Source organism: Anolis carolinensis, chromosome 2, assembly GCF_035594765.1.
Source record: "Anolis carolinensis isolate JA03-04 chromosome 2, rAnoCar3.1.pri, whole genome shotgun sequence".
NCBI lineage: Eukaryota > Metazoa > Chordata > Lepidosauria > Squamata > Dactyloidae > Anolis > Anolis carolinensis.
In genome coordinates this window covers 197,122,494-197,142,755 of record NC_085842.1, presented here as the reverse complement: position 1 = coordinate 197,142,755, position 20,262 = coordinate 197,122,494, and the positions used below count along the sequence as shown (strand labels likewise).

Genomic DNA, 20,262 nt, shown 5'->3' with positions numbered 1-20,262 from the left:
TAGCTGAATTCTTTGTGACACCTGCATCAACAATGGCAATTTGCATTTAGAACATAGCTGTGATGATAAGAATAGAACCCAGTGTAGTCTTCTACAGTAGGACTTTGCTGTCACGAATCAGATTTTGTGGTTGTTACTGAAATTGTCTGCACAATTTTATACCTGTTCTGTAGTATTGCTCTGTATTCGGTCTATATGAACCCTTCAGAGCTATGCATAGATCTACTGTTTAAGGGTGAGATTTGAACTAAATGGGATTTCAGTAGGAGAAAGTTAGTGTTAGTGTCTAGACATACATTCATGAAACTGGGGAATGCTTAGCTTTAGCTGGGTTGTTCCATAAATGGTAATTAATTTTTGAGCTGCTTTTATGGCCACTGCATATTGCATTGAGCTGTCCGCAGCTTTGCTCTTGCTTTAGACACACAAGGAGATTTACGTTAAGCTAGAAAATCTGCACAATTTTCACTTCATGTTTTAACATTGTGTTTGAAAAATCAGTAGGCATTATTAACATTTTCCTTCGTGACACTCACTTGGTACGATTTATTGCACTTGCTTTTGAACTCTTTCAGCTTAAGACTGTGCAGACTGAAGCTTTGAATCACATCCTTGTTCTAGAAACCTTTTTTTGTTTCGTGTCTTGGCTTAATTGGCCCAAGATATTCTAAGACACAATATTGAAACACATTCCAGATTGCATACTGACTTTGGGAGGGGGGAGGGGGGAGGGTAGAGAGTGGTAAGTCTCTAGCACAACTTCATTTAAATGAATGGAAGCACAAGGGCTTGGATAGTCTTGAAGGAGGCAAACAGGCAGATAGAATTTCTCCTGTCTTTCCTAGTGTAATGCAGCACTTTATCCATCCTGAAATATTATCCAGCGAAACCTGGCCTGCCTTTGATTCTAATCAAGCAGCTCCTAAGCTGTTTGATTTCTGTTGTGGCTGGAAGTTCTTACCTGAGAGCTTAGATTGTTTCTCCCTTTGCAACACACAGCATCTGGCAGAACTGAAAATTCTAATCTTTGCAGTAATATATCCTATTAAGGACAGAGGCCCTATAGAACATGGTGAATATTTTCCTTTAGCCAGATAACACCCAGCCCAGTACTTTTCTTTTTCTCAGATAAGGTACAATAAGGACTATAGCAGGGAGGGTTTCTCAGGTGAAACTTAACATAATTTCTTGTGAGAAGTATTTGATTTGTTAAGCCTACTGGGTCTGAGGGCCATAACCTGCTTTTGGTGCCAGGACGTAGTCCTAAAGTTAAAAAAAAAATGCATATTGCCCCTATGCATTTGAAGAGTACAGATTAGGAAGCAGCGTTTCTAATCAGAGAATGTCCTATATGAGTCTGAACGCTATGTGCTTTTGATAGCATCTTAGATCTTATGAGTGTGTCCTCTTTCCCCTTTTGATCTTTTGCTATGTCTGCATTTTCCATACCTCAGTAGATGTTATCCCTTCCAAATAGGGCTCTATTCATTTTAAGTACTCTGACTTTTATTGGCATTTTCATATGTCAATAAAACTACGCGAGAGGACACTTTGCATATTGAGGGCAGTAGGTTCAGCTTCTGCCAGTCAGAGTAGACAAAAGCCGTCTAGAGGCACGCCTACACTGCAGTTTCAAACCGGTATTGAAGAAAGTAGTTTTGCTATGCAGATTATTACATAGGAAATCCTGGAACCAGTTTGAAGCCCAGATGGTGATTACACAAACCCTAGAGCATTAATTCATATTTAGGGCTTTCTTTCATGTACTTTTGTAGGAGTTTGTTGTGGCTGCAGCAGTTAGAAGCTAGCTTTGAATATCATTAAATGGTTAGTGGTTAGAACCATTTTCTAAATGGTTAGAAAATCACTATGTCCCCCCTTTTCCCAGCCACCCCATCTGCAAATGAGGATAATTTGCTGTTTTGAGCTGAAGGAAGGTTTTTTTTTTTGTTACATGTGTTGAGGGTACTGTAAATCATTAAGAACTATTTGAATGCTAAGCATGGGATGGGAGCAAGCCAAGGATCTTATTAAGCAATGGATCCCGGACATAGATTGCCAATTGCACTTGGCCTGTGCCCCAGCTTTTATTGTTAGTGAAGCTAACAGATACCTCACCTCCCCCGTGGCATACCTAACAAATCTGGAGGTGCCTAAACACTGAAGGGTTTTCACCCTGGCAAGATGCCATGCCTTCCCATTGGCTGTATTGGAGGGGAGATATCGGAAGACTCCCTTCAAGGAGAGATTATGGCCATGTGAGTCCGGATATACAGAAACATCAGAACATGAGCTCCTTCAATGCATATTCTACAGAGACATTAGAACTAATTTCATGGCTTCTTAAATACCCAAGGCACACCAGAAAATTTTATACCACACTGCTTCCCTCGGACTCTAGCAGTACAATAATTTACAGTGTTGCTAGGTTCTGCGCTGCAGCACTTAAAATTTGATGGATTATGATTGACCCCGCAGGACAGCACCCTGACGGGAGCACGACTGGAACAACCTGTTGCAGCTTAGGTGCTGCTGGACTTGTAATGTGTCCCTCCCTCTCCTTCTAGTGCTTCCTTAGTGTTTTGACTTCTCCTATCCACCCCCCCCCCCATAACTGCTTTGCTAACCATTACTTTAAACTGTTTTTTTAAAAGAAAAAAAACTTTTCTAATCTTTTTCATGACTGCTTTCCTAGGGAACTGTGTTTCCTCATCCCAGGGCATTTGTGCCCATCTCTCTGCTGATCATGGACCATTAATAAAGTCTTGATTGATTGATTGACTGATTGATTGAAATGCTAAGTATCATCACTCCCTAATTGTTAATGTGGGATTTGTGTATAGGTAGTGTTTAAATGAAATTTGTGTCTTGCCTGTATTGCATACTGATTGCATCATCCAGAGTGTGCTTCTGTTGCCCTTGTTCTCTTTCCCTCTTGTCTTAGATCTATAACATTGGAAGACCCTTAGACATAACATGATACCAGGAGACAGTAAAATGAACCAAATACATTTCTCCTTTCACACGAACCAGTTATAGGAATATTTTCATGAGTTCTTTAGAGCAAAATGTGTATGGTTATACTGTAAGCCGCCCTGAGTCCCCTGATGGGTGAGAAGGGCGGGGTAGAAGTGATGTAATAAATAAATAAAATAAATAAAATGAATCAAGGTTGTCCCAGAGGGCTCAATTTCCCCAGGGACGTTCATGTGGCTTGTTTTTAACATTGTTAAGGTAGGTATTCTTGCACACATCCTGCTCCTTCCCCCAGCTTGAACTCCCAGTCTTATAAGTCTTGCTGAAATTGGAAGTCTGGTGATTTTTTTAAATAAACTAGTGATTTTTTTTCTAGTGCCCCTTGGGAAGTGAGAGTAGAAAGCTAGCTACCCAGATCATAATTATTTGCTTTGAGATGTAGTGAAGCAGTAGTAGAAGAAAGGGAATTGTGGAGGCTTCTGTTGGATATGGGGAGGAGAGGAAAGCCAATATTTAATTGACTGACTTCTCAAAGAGAACTGGAGTTAAAAAAAATCTAATTGTTGACATTGACATAATATTCTGAGGCCAACATAAAATTCTTACAGGGAGTCTGGCCAAAATTGCCTACGCCCTCCCTGCTCATCAGCAGTAGGCCTTTGGGCTGTAAAGTCCAATCTGTAAACTGACATCTCCTGTTTCCTCAGTTTATTTCTGACTGGCTGTTTTGCACTCCATCTTTTCTGACCTTTCTTCCTCCTATTTAATTTGATAGCTCAGAGTAGAGAATTTGTTGCTTGGTGATTTTGCTCTGTCTTGTCCAGATGTATTGGGGAAGTTCAAACGTTTCTATTTTTAATTCAAAGACAGTGTGGAGATTACTAACCTAGTGCACAAGGCCCTCCAGTTGAAGGGATATTGGAATGACTATTTGGCTGTCTATTGTCTGTCATCTATTTCAGAATAGAATTTCTACAAATTGCTAAGGAAACATCAGCTCTGCGAGCAAGGATTTGGAAATGCGGGATCGAATCAAGTTATCTGTGAGCAGTAGGCATCCTTGTCCCTGAGATGTCTGAAGCGTGACTTGATATGTATTGATGTAGCAATATTACATCACTTTTATTGGTTATCAGTGCTAATCATCCTTCATGTCACAGGACCTCCAGCTTTTCAAGGGAGTTGTTTTGAAAGCCTGCTCCTGTATTTTCTAAGAACACAAACAAATGTGCAGCTCTAACGCAGGTGGCCCAGAGTGACTTCCCCTTCTCCCCCTTCCCTTTGAGCATGTCAAATGAGACACTCATGAAACGTGAACTCATGCTTGGTGATTGCAATCGGGTGAACAGCCGGCATCTGCCACCCCATCCTGAGAAGAACAGAATGGTGTACCTACTATGATGAGAATGTTTATACAAAACCAACCTGGCTAGAGCTTTGGTAGGAACTAGTGGGGATTAGCTGGCCAAGGTTCCAGTTTATAAAAGCCTTGCCTGTTTCATTTTCAAGGAAATGAACAACTGGGACTGTAACTGTTTCAGTTGCCTCGCCATGTATTATGATTACCTTTATGCAGTGCCTTTTGACCGTAAGTACTTACTCAGAGACTGCTGCTTCGGATCTGTCAGAAATGTTGCTTTCCCAAACCACCTGCTGCTTTGCTTTCTTGCGAATTTGTTGTGGTCCATGGAATATAAGCAGAAAAGAAGCACACTCTCTAAGAAGAATATAGTTTAGATCAGCTCCTGAGCACCAAAGACTCAGGATTTTGCTCTCAGCATAGGAAGATTTCTGATTGGCAAGGTTGCTGCTTGGCCTATGTGCCTGTCCTTGCTTTGAGCGAAGAGCATTCCCTTTACAGAACTGTTGGTGAAAAATAGGGAGAAAAATTGTAGTGTTTCTAGGGGGAAAAAAGGCTTTTTATTAAACTGTAGCATGGTAACTTCCTCAGTTGGAGATTAGGTGTTAGGAGATGATGTGACTGAGCATGAGTGTAGGGAAGATAATCTCCCTGCAGAATAAATGACCATATTTGCATTCACACATCTAAAAAAAAACATGGAGAACATGTGTTGTGGTGGTGGGTATTGGAATCATGTACCCTTTTCTCTGTTAAACTGTGAGACATTCTTTTTCATGACAGGGACCTAGTGGACTAGTTCCCAAACTCAGGAATAGATTGTATTCCAAGGGGATATAGTCCGTGAAATGGTATTCTTGCCTTAGTATCTCAGAATGTATTTCTCTTCATAGCAAGAGCTCACCTGTCTGCAAAGTTGTTTAGCGCAGTTTGGGGTAGCAGTGTTTCTAGGGGTAATAGTGTTAGCAAACGGAGAGCCCATAATCCTATATGAGGATATGAAAGTCTTGGGGCAAAGGAAGTCCTCAGATTTTGTGGTATGGCTATTTGGGACTACTAAAGGGTTGATGTTTGCCCTTGACAGAAGGCTAATAGCAGAGTTACTTTTTCGACTAGGTCTACCACCATTCTCCCATAGGCTCTGCTGATTAAGGGAGGGAGGTTCTGGGAGTATAGTCCAAAAACAAGTATTTTCCAGGTTTTGATAGGACTTGGAACTCTCTGTATTGAATTGTTTGTGTTCTTGTAATAAAAACTTGGATAACGAGGAATTTGCATCTCAGGTGCCTAAGGGACTTGATATTCTCCCTGCACACTTCCAGGGTCACCTCCCTCAGCTATCTCCAAGTCTAGTCTTATGTATTCTCTTTTCAATTTGATTTTCTTCTAAAATTAGATATTAGTATTGGGGTGTGTGTGTAGTGTTGAGTCTTTTCCTTTGTCTATAAATGATTTGTTTCTTTACAGAAGGCTCCATGAGGCCCAGTGACACAGTTTCAGAGTCCAGCCCAGGTTCCACTGCTACACAGTCTGGGGTACCAACTCAGGTGGTGCAGCAAGTCCAGGCTACCCAGCAGGTATGTTGTTCAACCAGAGTCTTACTGTTCCTATGGCCGGAGGTGATCTCATCAGATGCTTAATCAAGGCATCTTGACACTTGAGAGAAGCACAAAGAGTTTTCTACATATGCATCAATGTTGTGCAAAGAGTAGGTGAGAGGAAGCAGGGCATTGGAGTGATATGCCAAAACCTTGACATGGACTCCTATTCCTTTATTTTTCTATTGTTGGACTCTGACTTCGTTGTGAATGGCAAATCTATATTGTACAAAATATACATTACTCAATACTCAATGCGCCTAAATGTATATTTATATGTGTATTTATGAATGTTTTAATGTAATCTAATTTTAAATTGAATTGAAATGTTATTGTAATTGTTATGTATGTGTTTTATATTGTAAGCTGCCCTGAATCTCCTTATTGGGTGAGAAGGCCGGGGTAGAAATACTGTAATAAAGAAATAATAAATATAGCTTCCAATTTAGTTTGCTGATTCCAACTCTGAATTCACAGCCCTGAGAGGATGTGCACCTTTGATTTCTGAATCCCATTCTTAACTATATCAAGAGAATGGGATCTATTACATGAGCTCGAGGGAAGAGTTTGAGATATTAAATTCCTGGAATTATTTTATTAAGAGAGTAGAAAAGAAGAGTTCAGTGTTTGGAGAAGTTGAAAGGCAAACCAAAAGACTTGAGTGTCAAGTGCTAAGGCCATTTCCGCGTAGAAGAAGTAGTGTTTCTGACAGCAAGGTTAGAAAGTGAGAGTGTCTGAAGCTGTTAATTAGGAATCAAAAGCAAAATTTCTCCAACTTCAGCTGCCCCTTACTTAAATGCATATGTAAATGTTTCAAAATCTTTATAAACAATCTTGACATCTTTGAAGTAGAGTACCATGAGAATGTAGTTCAGGCTATTTTGTTCAGGATGGGGGCATTACTGTGAATTGTCTTAATTTCCCCTGATCTCTGTCACTCTTATTTGACAGAGGTTATTGGTCCAAGCTAGCGTGCAGACGAAGCCTGGAACAGTATCTCCACTACAGCTTACAAGCGTGCAAGTACCCCAGCAGGTGAGTCTGATCTTTCCCCATCAAGTTGCTGCTAAGGTTGCATGCAGATTTAAAGTATCTTCCTCTGTTCACCTTTTAAGGTGCATATAGAATCATAGAATCACAGAGTTGGAAGAGACGACATGAGCCATCAAGTCCAACCCCCCTGTCATGCAGGAAAAGCACAGTCAAAGCACCCACAACAGATGGCCATCTAGACTCTGTTTAAAAGTCCCCAAAGAAGGCTTTTAAATAGAGACAGGGAGTTGAACTGTTGAATACCTCTTATGATCAGAAAGTTTTTCCTAATATCCAGGTAGAATCTCCTTTCTTGTCATTTGAACCCATTGCTCAATTCAGTCCTAGCTTCAAGTCCTGTCTCCAGGGCAATAGAAAACAAGCCTGCTCCCTTTTCCTTATGACAGCCTTCAAATATGTAAACATGGCAATTATGTCTCCTCTCAGCCTTCTCTTTTGCAAGCTAAACATGCCCAGATCTTTAAGCTGTTTTATATTTTCCTTTATATTTATATATGTATGTATATATTGCCTTTATATTTTCCTGTGTTTTGCCATAGTACCTTACTGTCATGAGGAGTGGTAATAGTTCAGTATCTAGTAATAGTTCAGTATCAGACCGCTGTTGAAGAAGCCATCACTGGACCCCACTCAATTGGAGAACTTTCGGCCTATTTCCAATCTCCCCTTTTTGGGCAAGGTCGTGGAACGTGTGGTGGCCGCACAACTCCAGGCATTCTTGGTTGACACTGATTTTCTAGATCCGGCGCAGTCTGGTTTCAGGCCGGGGCATGGTACCGAGACAGCCTTGGTCGCCTTAGTCGATGATCTACACCGGGAACTGGACAGGGGGAGTGTGTCCCTGCTGGTTCTGCTGGACCTCTCAGCGGCCTTCGATACCGTCAATCACGGTATCCTTCTGGGGCGCCTTGCCGGGATGGGGCTCGGAGGTACTGTTTTGCAGTGGCTCCGGTCCTTTCTGGAGGGTCGTTCCCAGATGGTGTCATTGGGGGACACCTGCTCGACCCCACAACCATTGTCTTGTGGGGTCCCACAGGGGTCAGTACTGTCCCCCATGTTGTTTAACATCTACATGAAGCCGCTGGGAGAGATCATCCGGAGTTTCGGGGTTCGGTGTCATCTGTACGCAGATGATGTCCAGCTCTGTCACTCCTTCCCACCTGTCACTAAGGAGGCTGTTCAGGTCCTGAACCGGTGTCTGGCCGCTGTGTCAGACTGGATGAGGGCAAACAAATTGAAATTTAATCCAGACAAGACAGAGGTCCTCCTGGTCAGTCGTAAGGCTGAACAGGGAATAGGGTTACAGCCTGTGTTGGACGGGGTCGCACTCCCCCTGAAGACGCAGGTTCGCAGTCTGGGTGTGATCCTGGACTCATTGCTGAGCCTGGAGCCCCAGGTCTCGGCGGTGGCCAGGGGAGCATTCGCGCAACTGAGACTTGTGCGCCAGCTGTGCCCGTTCCTTGGGAGGTCTGACTTGGCCACGGTGGTCCACGCTCTGGTTACAGCTTGTTTGGATTACTGCAACGCTCTCTACGTGGGGTTGCCTTTGAAGACGGCCCGGAAGCTCCAACTAGTACAATGGGCGGCAGCCAGATTAATAACTGGGGCGGCATACTGGGAGCGTACCACCCCCCTGCTAAGCCAGCTCCACTGGCTGCCGATATGCTACCGAGCCCAATTCAAAGTGCTGGTCTTGACCTATAAAGCCCTAAACGGTTCTGGCCCAATTTACTTATCCGAACGTATCTCCTCATATGAGCCAGCTAGATCCCTAAGATCATCTGGAGAGGCCCTGCTCTCGGTCCCACCTGCCTCGCAGGCGCAGCTGGTGGGAACGAGGGACAGGGCCTTCTCGGTGGTGGCTCCTCGGCTGTGGAACACCCTCCCCACAAATATCCGACAAGCCCCAACTCTTCTGCGTTTCAGAAAGGCTGTGAAAACATGGCTGTGTGCACAAGCTTTTAACGAGTAATATGATAACGTCGACATGGTCCGATTGAAGGCTGAAGCATGAGGTTTTTAGACAAATGGATCTAATTTACTTATGTTTTGATTTTTATAATGTATTTTAATGATGTATTTTTATAGTTTTAATTGGTTATATGTACTGTTTTTTGTTTTATTATTATGTTCTTGGCATTAAATGTTGCCAACTGTGTAAGCCGCCCTGAGTCCCCCCGGGTGAGAAGGGCGGGGTATAAATTCTGGAAATAAATAAATAAAATAGTAACAGTATCTTATCAGACATGGTTTTCTTCAATGAACCTAGTGAATTGGGGAACACACATATAATTATTTAACATTCCTTTGCAGAAATAAAATTGCAAACATTCCCTTTGAAGGAATCCTTCTTGTTTTAAAAAGAAGCCTGGAGATTACTCCCATGTTTGAAAAAGAGGTTGATTTTGACTTTTCCAGCTGTTTAGTACGGTCTGAAGTTTCTACTTTGTAGTCATCCTGTTGCTTATTCTGAATGTGATTTTGGAATCACAGATGTATTGGCATATTCGTAGCCCTCTGTTCAACTGAACTGAAGTAGGATGTCCTATGCGTAACACAGTTCCAACATCTGGTAATTGAAGATAATGTCTTGGCTAATGTGTGCTTGTTGTAAAAATTTCATAGAAATTATCTCTCAGGGAAGTTTAGTAAATGGCCTGTGTTTATACTTTGGCAGCCGACTGACTGCTATAATTAGATTATGGGAAGAAATTGGCCCCTGGTGATTGGTTGGACTTGGATGGGTTGAGCTTTTAAGTGAAGCACATGTCCATGAATTGTCTTTACCTGATACCTACCTTTTGGATGTTTGGGATTACAGCCTGATGTTATGTTTGCACATGTTCAGATACTGCAGCCCTTTGCCTGTAGACAGGATGAGAAACATGGTTTATCTAATCAGTTAAGTAATTGAATATGTTTACATACTTATATTTCTACAAACAAGTTATCTCTTGCATTCCTAGCATGGGTTTCTGAAGCATTTTACCTCATAAGCATATGGAGGAGCTTCAGTGGCATAAGCATCTGATAAAAAGAGTGTCTTCTATAGAAAATGATCTGCTGCCAGATAAGCTACTTTGAAAACATCATCTTGATACTGAAATTTCCTTGTTGAGTTTTACACTTTCATCCAGATTTTGAAGGCTATAGTTACACAGCTTTAATCCTGGTTCCTAGCTCTGTACACATTTGAACACTAGATCTGTTGTTGTTACCCTGAGAAGGGCTGGGTTTTTTTGTCTCCCAATGCTTCTTTGTATCTGTTGCACTCCAAATCTTTACTTTCTCTTCTGTGGTGCTCATGGATGATGTCCATCCCTCTTGCGTGATGTCAGGCACCAGTTAGTAGTAGTAGTCATGATAGATGTGTCTCTTCTGTTTGTCAGGTTGCCAGTGAAACTCAACCTGATTGAAACTGATTGAGAGAGTCCTAAGGTGTTGTCATTTGGGACATTAAAAAGAGAGAATGTAGTTACTATACCACATGAAAGCTTGTCATTCTCTCTATAAAGTTTTTTCACATTTTGGTTTTAGTTAGTTACGCTTTCATCAGCAGTATCTGTAACATGTTAAAGCCATTATCTGGTTATGCAGATTAATGCTACAGAGTGGGAGAATCGCTTCACACACAACATGATATAGAAGATGTATGTCTGCTTATAAACGTAACACACCTAAACAAATCTAAGTGTGTTGCTCTGCATATCATAAGGGATATTTCTCCAGGGAACTAGGATTGTTGTTGTAGTAGTTGTTGTTGTATCATTGATGTTGCCTTGTCTGTAAAGTGTCCCTGAGAATGTTTTTCTGTGAACTTCAGTTCTTGACTGCAGGTACAGGTCGTTCTGTTTCAATGAACTTTTTTTGATGAATTTTCATTGAATGACCTAAAGAGAGAAATCTGACAAAGCTCCACATAAATAACTCAGACTAGTTTTAATCAATACAGAAAACTTCATGAAGCATTATGATAAGTCCAAGCGTAGTTTTCATACTAGCAGATGCAAGAAGAGAGAAAATACTTAAAGTTAGAGAGTGTTATTGTAGGCAGAGTATAAAACTTGGACCAGTACTACTCATAGTACTGTACTTTCATGGTTTTTTCAGTCTTCATATTTATCTCCACTTCTCCAAGGGAAAAACATTTTTAGACTGCTCCAATCCTTCATATCCATAGTTGATTCCTTCTGAATATTGCCTGAATTCTCATCATCAGATCATTTTTAAGCTCAGTTTTCAGATCCTTCTTTAGACCAAGTTCTATCCGATTCATTTTCTATCTCAGCAATTTCAAGTGTAAGGGCTTCAGAATAGACATTATTTTTCAAATTAGTTTACTTCACAGACCTACTGCAAGAATAAAGTGACACACTCCAGGTATGCATTTTCACTGAGCAACTTGGAGAAAGGCAAGCTATGAATGTTCCAGATCTATATTTTCAAATTGTGAGATTTACTGGATAATCTGATTTTGCTATTATCCTCTAGCAAATTGTCATAAAAACAATTTCTGACCTACTCCTGGGCAAAGTGATTGAAATTGGTAACAAGTGTAAAAAAAAACCCAATCCTAAAGAAATATTTGAAATAAAACTATTAAATCCTGTGTTACATTAAACATCATGTATTAAATAGATTATTGAAACCTAGTGACAGTGACAGTCCTTTAGGTTATATTATGCAAACTACAGTCAGCCCTCCATATCCATGGATTCTGTATCTGCAGATTCAGCCATCCATGACTTGAAAATATTTTTTTAAAGTTCCAAAAAACAAACTTTGATTTGCTACATTTGGGTCCAGATCTTCTTTCTAATGCACTAAAATTTGTAAGTTTTTTGGTAGAGTATAATCAAAAAGATATTCTCAAAAAAGACATAATTGGTGCAATATATGCATTGAATTCACATTTGTGGATTCTTGAATTCAAGATAGGAGCTGGTAGGTAATTCCAAAAGTCAGTAAAAACAATAGCTATGGTTTTAGCCTGAGAGTGCTTTTCAAATGACATTGTTCTAAGAACCTCTCCCTAAATTGTAAGAGTGTTTCATGTTTTGCATATGATCATAGAAAAGTTTTCCTAACTTCTCTTCTGTAGCTTCCTCTCTCTCCTCCAAGCACAGCCCCCTTTTGCCTCTGTTACTGAACATTCTGCTCTTATCCCTTCTCAAGGTCAGCTGACAACATTAGCATTTGCTAGTATAGCTACTCTGACATCTGAGTAAAAAAAAAGAATAGCCCTCAACGCAATGTTATGTCTTGTGTTTTCTTCCTTCCAAGAGGATGATTTAGTAAGGTTTCCATAAGATAGTGCTTACGGAACACAGAAGATTCAGTGATGCCTATTGGCTTAAGTTGCATTAATAAAAGATCTGGGGGAGAAGCCCATTAGCTGTGACAACTGAAGGATACCTTAGTTTGCTGGGTGTGAAGGCAGATAGTTAGGAAATGTTGCTTTCATGGCTTGCTTGCAAGCTTTTCAGGGCAGCAGGTAGCAGAAGACTGGGCTGCGTGGATCCCTAGTCAGATCCAGCAAGACACTTTTTTTTACTTCAGTGCTGTAAAAACTATAGCACAGTTTACTATATATTGTAGTATCTATAAAAAAGCAGTAATGTTCAATTTCTTGCCGAGGTTTGTGTCTGTGTGAAAAGACCAGTGCTAGTATAAACAGAGCCAACTTACTATGAGATAAGGTGAGGTTAGTGTCTGGACTGGAATTATGAGGAGTTGATGAATAGGTCTGACCCAAGGAGCTTTGCAATCAGGTTGTCCTGTAAAAGTCTCACAGCCAAAAAGCAGGAGCTACTCAAGGGCATGGATGGTGCATTTGTACAGTACCTGCTTTTTCCAATGAGCTTATGTAGAATAACCTTTCAATGGGTGCACGCTCCATCAGCAGATGTCTCAGGTGTCAAAATGCCTTGGACCAGTCCTGTATGTGAGCCACTTTGAGAGACTGCCTCCATAAAGTGTTACCAAGTGAAGGATGATTTCTGTTGTAATCTGCCACATAATCAGACAGACAGTGTGGGTTGTTTCTCAACAACCCACAAACTTGCCTCACTTCCCAACAGCTGGTTCACCTTGGCATGTTTCTTCTGGAGATGTGACAATTAACCAGGGCATACTTCTCTTGTGTCATCCTGTTTCAGCGGCTGGTGGTACAGAGTACTTCACAGGCTAGTAAAGGAGGACCGGTCGCGTTGGCCGTCCACGGCGTGCAGCAGGTCCACTCTTCACCTGAGGTGGGTGGCCAGAAGTTCAGGCCTGGAAGGTTTGGGGAAAGCATGCTTTGATGTTCTGTTCACCATGAGTCAAAGAAACTGTAGCTTGGCCATCGCTGTCTTTTGGTGTTTGCTTCTTCACCTGTATGCCCTCCCCAGTGCTTGTTTCTTTATTTGCCGGCTTGCATACTTTTTCAGACAATTTAATATTCTTGTGTTTCATCTGGTTTTCTAATAAGAAGCTGACATGTAAGTTTTGCTTTTCAGACTGGCCTTTGTGTAGCCAAAAGTGTTACCAAGATTTCAAGACTAAGGGGGCACTTTGGATTCCGCCCTTCGAGCTGAATTAACTTTGCTTTTGCTAAATGAGCTGTACTGATGAGGTTCAGGGGATGTTACATAGTAGTGTCCACCTAATCAGCAGATATTGTATGGCGCATTAAGAGGATATAAGGATGATCTAAGACTTGTTTATAATTTTTCAGGTCTATTAGGACTCAGTAGGGAATGCTAGGTTCTTGATCATGACCTCCTACTTAACGATATGGACAAAGGGAAGTGGAGTAAACAATAACTGGCTTTCCTGCTTTTCTTCCCGGAGAGTTTTCCAGCTGCTTTCACCACTTGTTTTTGGCCTCTAGCCAAAACCTGCTTCCTGTTTCAACTGCAGCAGATGTCCATTTCCTCTTTGCCCTTTATATTTATGCATTTGTTTTTGTTTAAAATTTTATTATCTAATTTTTATTCCAGCACAGACTCATGGCAACTTTAAAAATATAAAATACTGCAGAGACATGGTAACATCCAAGCACAGTTTAAAAGCTATCCTATTAAAACCAAGCACTTGTGCCTGTCTTCTTATGTAAGACAAAGAAATATGTATTTGTCACTTGGCAATGGACTATATGGTCTCCTCTAGCTTTCATTCTAGGCTTACTTCACAGAAGGATTTTCTGAGGAGGTTGTATTCTGCCACGGCCCAATCTGACACTTAGCAAATCACTACTCGATCTGGAACCTTATCAGTAGTGGCACTGATTTAAGGAAATCTTTACAAAGGAGAGCTCTTTTAATTAATGTGCTAGGAACTTGTTTTTAAATTTTCAGAATATTAAGGCTTTTTATAGAGCTTTAATTTGTAGAATGGCAAGCTTTAGCATGCCTGAAAAATGTTACAGTGGGGCAAATGGTAAGACTGACATCTCACTTCACCCACTTTGCTTTGGCTTTGCTCCATGTCCATAGTCATTCCCCATGCTGCAACATAGCCCCTTAGACAGTTCACCAATTGGAATTTTGACTTTGACCTGAAAAGGGTTCGCACAACACTTGCTTTAAACTCTTCATATTTAGTATACAAATGATATAGAGATGGATAGTGGGCTTTTTAAAAGGCTGGATTTGAATTTGTGGACTTTTTGATTGAGTATTTTATTTTCTTGTTGTATTGTAACATGCTTATGAAATTTGTAGTCTTGTGGCATTTTTAGAGCCTGAATCTTTAGGGACTTAGGTATTGAAAAGTGACATGAAAATTCTAAAAATACATACAAATTAAGAAAGAGTTCTGTGGTGTAGAAACTTCACCTTGCCCCTCTGCTTGGTAACTTCTGGAATTTTCTGCTCACATGTGTTCAAATAGTCACTAGAGCCATGCTCTCTTCCCACATAGTTAGATGCTTGAGGTTTGCACCATACTTCTGAGATGTATATTGAATGGACACATTCTCCATTTGGTGGCATAATTGTGACTAGAAAGGGTTTTTTATCCTTCTAGACCAGGCATGGACAAACTTCATTCCTCCAGGTGTTATGGACTGTTAGCAATTGTGCGAGTTGAAGTCCAAAACACCTGGAGAGTCAAAGGTTGTCTATGCCCGTTCTAGACCATTGTTTCTTAAATTGTTGGTCCTGATTCCAAATGGGGTCCTCTTTCCTCAATGTTGTGTACCCGAAAAATCTGGCAACAGTCAAATGTTTTTGAACATGCCCTAATGTCTGTTTTAGACATTTACACAAATTTGCTGTACAATGGATTCTGTAGAAGATGCTTCAGCTTTACTTTTTATAAAGGAAAACCAGTCTGTTTAGCAATACCTTGCAAATGGTGATTTGTTATCAGTAAATGCTGGATTTTATATTTATTTTATGTTACTAGTTACAGTTACAAATTACAGTAGCATGCTACAGGCTCCTTCATGATGACATGATGGCAACAGTCTTGGACAGCAACAGCTCTTAAAGTGACCCATTTAAAGTGGGATTAGCTGCCATACAAGGGTGCGTTACTGCTCCAACCTTATTTTCCATCTTCATAGATATGATTGTATACCTTATTGACAGGAAGCTTCCCACTGGTGTAGAAACCACCTATCGGAGAGATAGCAAACTCTTTAACCTCAGCAAGCTGAAAGCCAATAGTAAGGTCACAACAACTTCTGTTATAGGACTCCAGTATGCTGATGATAACATAGTCTGTCCGCATTCAGAAGACCTACAAGCCACTCTAAACACCTTTGCAGAAGCATATGAGAAGCTCAGCCTCTCATTGAACATTGAGAAAACCGAAGTGCTCTACTAGCAGGGATCAGCCAATCTCTCTGCAATGCCAGCAATAAAGCTTAATGGTGTAATGTGAGAAAATGTTGACCATTTCCACTTCCTAGGCAGCCACCTCTCCACAAAGGTTGACATCAGCACCAAAATACAACACCGTCTGAGTTCTGCAAGTGCAGCATTTTTTCAAATGAATCAGAGAATGTTTCAGGATTGGGACATTAATAGAGATACCAAGATGTTTGTTTGTAAAGCTATTGTCCTTAACTCTGTTGTATACCTGTTAAACACAGACCGTCTACAAAGGTCATTCATGACTTCTGGAAATAATCCATCAGTGTTGCCTCCAAAAAATCTTGCAAATCTCTTGGATCAATGTCAGTGTTCTGGAAGAAGCAGAGACCACCAGCATTGAAGTGATGATTCTCAGCCATGAACTTCTTTGGACTGGTCACATTTCCGAATCACCGTCTCCTGAAGCAGTTACTCTATTCTCAGCTCAATAACCGAAAATTTAAGGTGTACAGCAAAAGAGATTTAAAGATGGATTTAAATCTAACCTTAGCAAATGCAGAATAAACACCAAGAACTGGAAGCCCTGGCCCTTGAGCCTTGTAACTGGAGGTCAGCTGTTACCAACAGTGCTGTGGTATTCAAAAAGGTACAAATGGAGGGCGAAAGGGAGAAATGTGCCAAGACAAAGGCGTGTCAGTTCCCACGTCCACCTGGAAATCTATGTCCTCACTGCGAAAGACAGTCACTCTACAGTTACTTAAGGACCCACCGCCAAGACTCTATCCTTGGAAGACAATCATACTTGGCTATGATTGCCTATGATGATGATGCTAAATTAAACATGCATAGTATAAACAGAAACAAAAAGAGGAAGACAGATGACTTCTAACTTTCCAGCTAATGGCTGCAGAATTTCACATATCCTACTTCCTCTAAAATAGACCCGTATTTACTTGAGTCTAATGAGCCATTGAATCTAATGTGCACCTCAATTTTCAAAATACTGAAACCCCAAAAAGTATTTACCATATTATGCAAATCTAATGCACACCTTAATTTTGGGAAGGTAATTTAGTAAAAAAAATGTGAATATTAGATTTGAGGAAATACAGTACTTTATTCTTCAAACTCTGCTTTTCCTAATTCCCCTTAAAGAATCTCAAAAAACATTTTTACCTCCCAAAGTCTATTAATATTACTTTAAAACTTATTATTAAATCATCAGTTTGTCCATCTCCGCAAACACATGAAATTTCATTAACTTCTATCTTTTATATACATAATACTATTCAGTGGCAGTAGTCAATCATGTATTACATTATTTCCCCCATTTTATACATAATATCTTTCTTAACATAAGAAATGTAATTTTAAAATTCATTCTTTATATCTAATCTCATAATCGATCTTCCCTTTGCTTTACATTCAGACATAGAATTTCAATAATTCTGCCAACATTCAGTCAATTATAATCTTAAATCCCTCAAAAGTTTTGTTGCAAAATTACAACTTTTGCATAAAATGGAGATAACTTATTCAAGCACTGGAATTTTTAAATACTAGGATTATCTCAATAATGTTAAATGCTGGCTGTTTTCTTCTATGTTTTCTTGAGCAAACTGGTCACTGCCATCAAACTGGTCTTCTTTGACAGTGTTCCTACTCTTCCAGTTGATCTTCACTTCTCCATAATAGACACCATTTCACTTGATTTTCTTGAACCCTTCATTCTTCCACCCAGCATTGTTTAGTTCTCACCCAGCTGGTTTTGTCAAAATCTACTCATAGTACTGTACTTTCATGGTTTTTTCAATCTTCATATTTATCTCCACTTCTCCAAGGAAAAAACATTTTTAGACTTCTCCAATCCTTTGTATCCATTGTTGATTCCTTCTGAATATTGCCTGAATTCTCATCATCACATCATTTTTAAGTTCAGTTTTCAGATCCTTCTTTAGACCAAGTTCTATCCGATTCATTTTCTATCTCAGCAGTTTCAATTTTTCCACAATTAATTTGAATCAAACAACTCCGCTGATCAGTCCATACATAATCTTATGTCTTTAAGCATTTTGACAGCTGTTATTGGAGCCATTCTGAGAGTTGTCAAATAGTACAAGCAAAAAAAAAATTCTTTTGTAATTTATCTACCTCACCACTATATCTGTCACTCAGCCGTCTGTCTCGTTTCCAGTCAATATTCTCTATTCCAATAAAAGCAACTTGTGATCAGTTGAAGCAAAGTTTACTTCCTTTCCAGGCAGTACTATGAATGATCTTGCTGTTATGAGAAGAAAAAGTAAACAAAGATCCTTTCCTACACTTGAAGTTTCAGAAGTTCTTTCAGTCCTTTTATTTATAAATGAGGGTATTGAAATTATACTGATGGTCAATAAATGTCCACAGTGCTATAATACTCTTTTATTCATTTTAAACATTTCATTTTAATTTACTCATATTGATTTTGGATCTGTCAGTATTAAAAGTTAAGTGATACTGTCATCTGGAAAGCTTCCTCAAATTTGATTCATAATTCAGATCTCAGAGTCAGATCTGCTCTGCTGCTCATTCGCATAGTCATTTCCAACTCTTCGTGACCTCATGGACCAGTCCACGCCAGAGCTCCCTGTCTGTCGTTGCCGCCCCCAGTTCCTTCAAGGTCAAGCCAGTCACTTCAAGGATACCGTCCATCCATCTTGCCCTTGGTCATCCTCTCTTCTTTTTTCTTTCCATTTTCCCCAGCATCATGATCTTTTCCAAGCTTTCCTGTCTTCTCATAATGTGGCCAAAATACTTCAGCTTTGTAATATCTTCTTTGTAATATCTTCTTTGTAATTTTTCTAATATCCTTCTCTCCAGTGAGCAGCTGGGCATTATTTCCTGGATGATGGACTGGTTGGATCTTCTTGCGGTCCAAGGCACTCTCAGGATTTTCCTCCAGCACCAGAGTTCAAAAGCATCTATCTTCCTTCGCTCAGCCTTCCTTATGGTCCGGTTCTCGCAATCATAGGTTACTATGGGGGATACCATTGCTTTGACTATGCGGACCTTCATTGCCAGTGTGATGTCTCTGCTCTTCACTGCTCTTCACAGAGTCATGAATGTGAAAATAGTTGTTTATTTGAATCTGTCTTGTGGCTTTGATGGCACTGAAAAGGAAGTAGTTCTGTCTCTCCATTGGATATGTGGGATGTAATCCATTAGGGCTTTCCCTTCTGTTTTGCAGCCTACCTCAATTTGGCTGACACTGTGACATTTGAATATTTTGGTAACTTATGCTAGTGATCTTCCTACTCAAAGACAAAATCATTTTAGTACCAGCCTTGATGACAGCCTTCACTAGTCTGCTGATTAATCTGTGTCTACTGTGCTACTTAGCTGTAGGATATGTTTCAGATACTACAGTGTGAAGATATTGAGATGGTGCTTTTTAACATTTACATGAAGCCACTGAGTGTGGTTATCTAGGACTTTGGAGTCTGCTGTCTCAGACATACAGGACACTCAGCTCTGTTTTGCATCAGATTCAGGCGAGACAGTTGAAATTCTAAATAGTTGCTCAAATTCATAGGAGGCAGTAATAGACTTAGTGAGTGTCACAAAACGGAGGCATACTCTGGAGAAGATGGAAATATATTTGCTATGTGGTTGCTGGCATTAACACTGGTGCTTCAACTGAGGCTCGTATTTCAGTTTCTCCTTGGCATAGATAGCCTAGCCACAGTAGCTCATGCTATCATGCCTTCCATAATAGATTTCACCAATGCCCAGAAATATGATTTATCTAAGAATAAAGACCTTATTGGGGACAGTGTGTTCGAAAATATAACTTGCCATGTAGGCAGGCACATGGCTTTCTTTGAGGTGCCAGGCAAAGCCCTTTTTCCTTTCTCCTCATCCTTAAATCATTGTGGTGGTTTTATCTTTGATGCTCCTCTTAACATTTGAATCTGTTGTTAATTATTGTGTCATGTTTTATGCTGTCTTTGAACTACATTTAAATTGTTAAACCTGAAAATTGTATGAATCGCTTCAATAAATGACAAACTTTTAAGTGGCATCTCCATTTTCAGGATGCATTTATGTATTGAGTGATTTTATCTTGTAGCTTCCCTTCCCCAGAACATAAATAGATAAACAAATGTATTTAAAGTATTCTGGGACTGCTGTAAGAAACAAACTATTCTGCTGGAATTAATACCGTATATTGATTGCTGAATGCATTGATGTCTTCCAACATAACTGATGTAAAAATTAGTTTTCTAAATATTTGTATAATTTCATACAAATGAGTAATATGCCTATAATCTCCTTCTCATTTCATGGATCAAATACTTTTGGGCTACAAAAGTTAGTTACAATTTTTTGGTAGTCTTGAAGGTGCAAGCTTGGACTTTAAAGTTGTCTTGGGGTTTGTTTGTTTTTTAATGATGAGTTAGCCACCAAGTGTTTTCATTCAGGACAAGAGTTGTTA

General features: G+C 40.0%; 1 protein-coding gene across 9 annotated transcripts in view; it reads left to right on the top strand.

Moving 5' to 3' along the window:
* The window catches only part of rfx1 (regulatory factor X1), a 76,879-nt gene that overhangs the window by 17,266 nt on the left and 39,351 nt on the right, over positions 1-20,262 (top strand). For 5 of the 9 annotated variants that reach the window (XM_008103725.3, XM_062971486.1, XM_008103723.3 and 2 more), the window contains exons 3-5: positions 5,804-5,913; positions 6,886-6,969; positions 13,146-13,238. In XM_008103725.3, coding sequence (XP_008101932.2) covers positions 5,804-5,913; positions 6,886-6,969; positions 13,146-13,238 — 287 coding nt within the window. Of the gene's footprint in view, position 1; positions 236-5,803; positions 5,914-6,885; positions 6,970-13,145; positions 13,239-20,262 lie in introns of those variants that run through there. The other 4 variants (XM_008103726.3, XM_062971487.1, XM_062971485.1 and 1 more) reach the window with 2 other exon arrangements.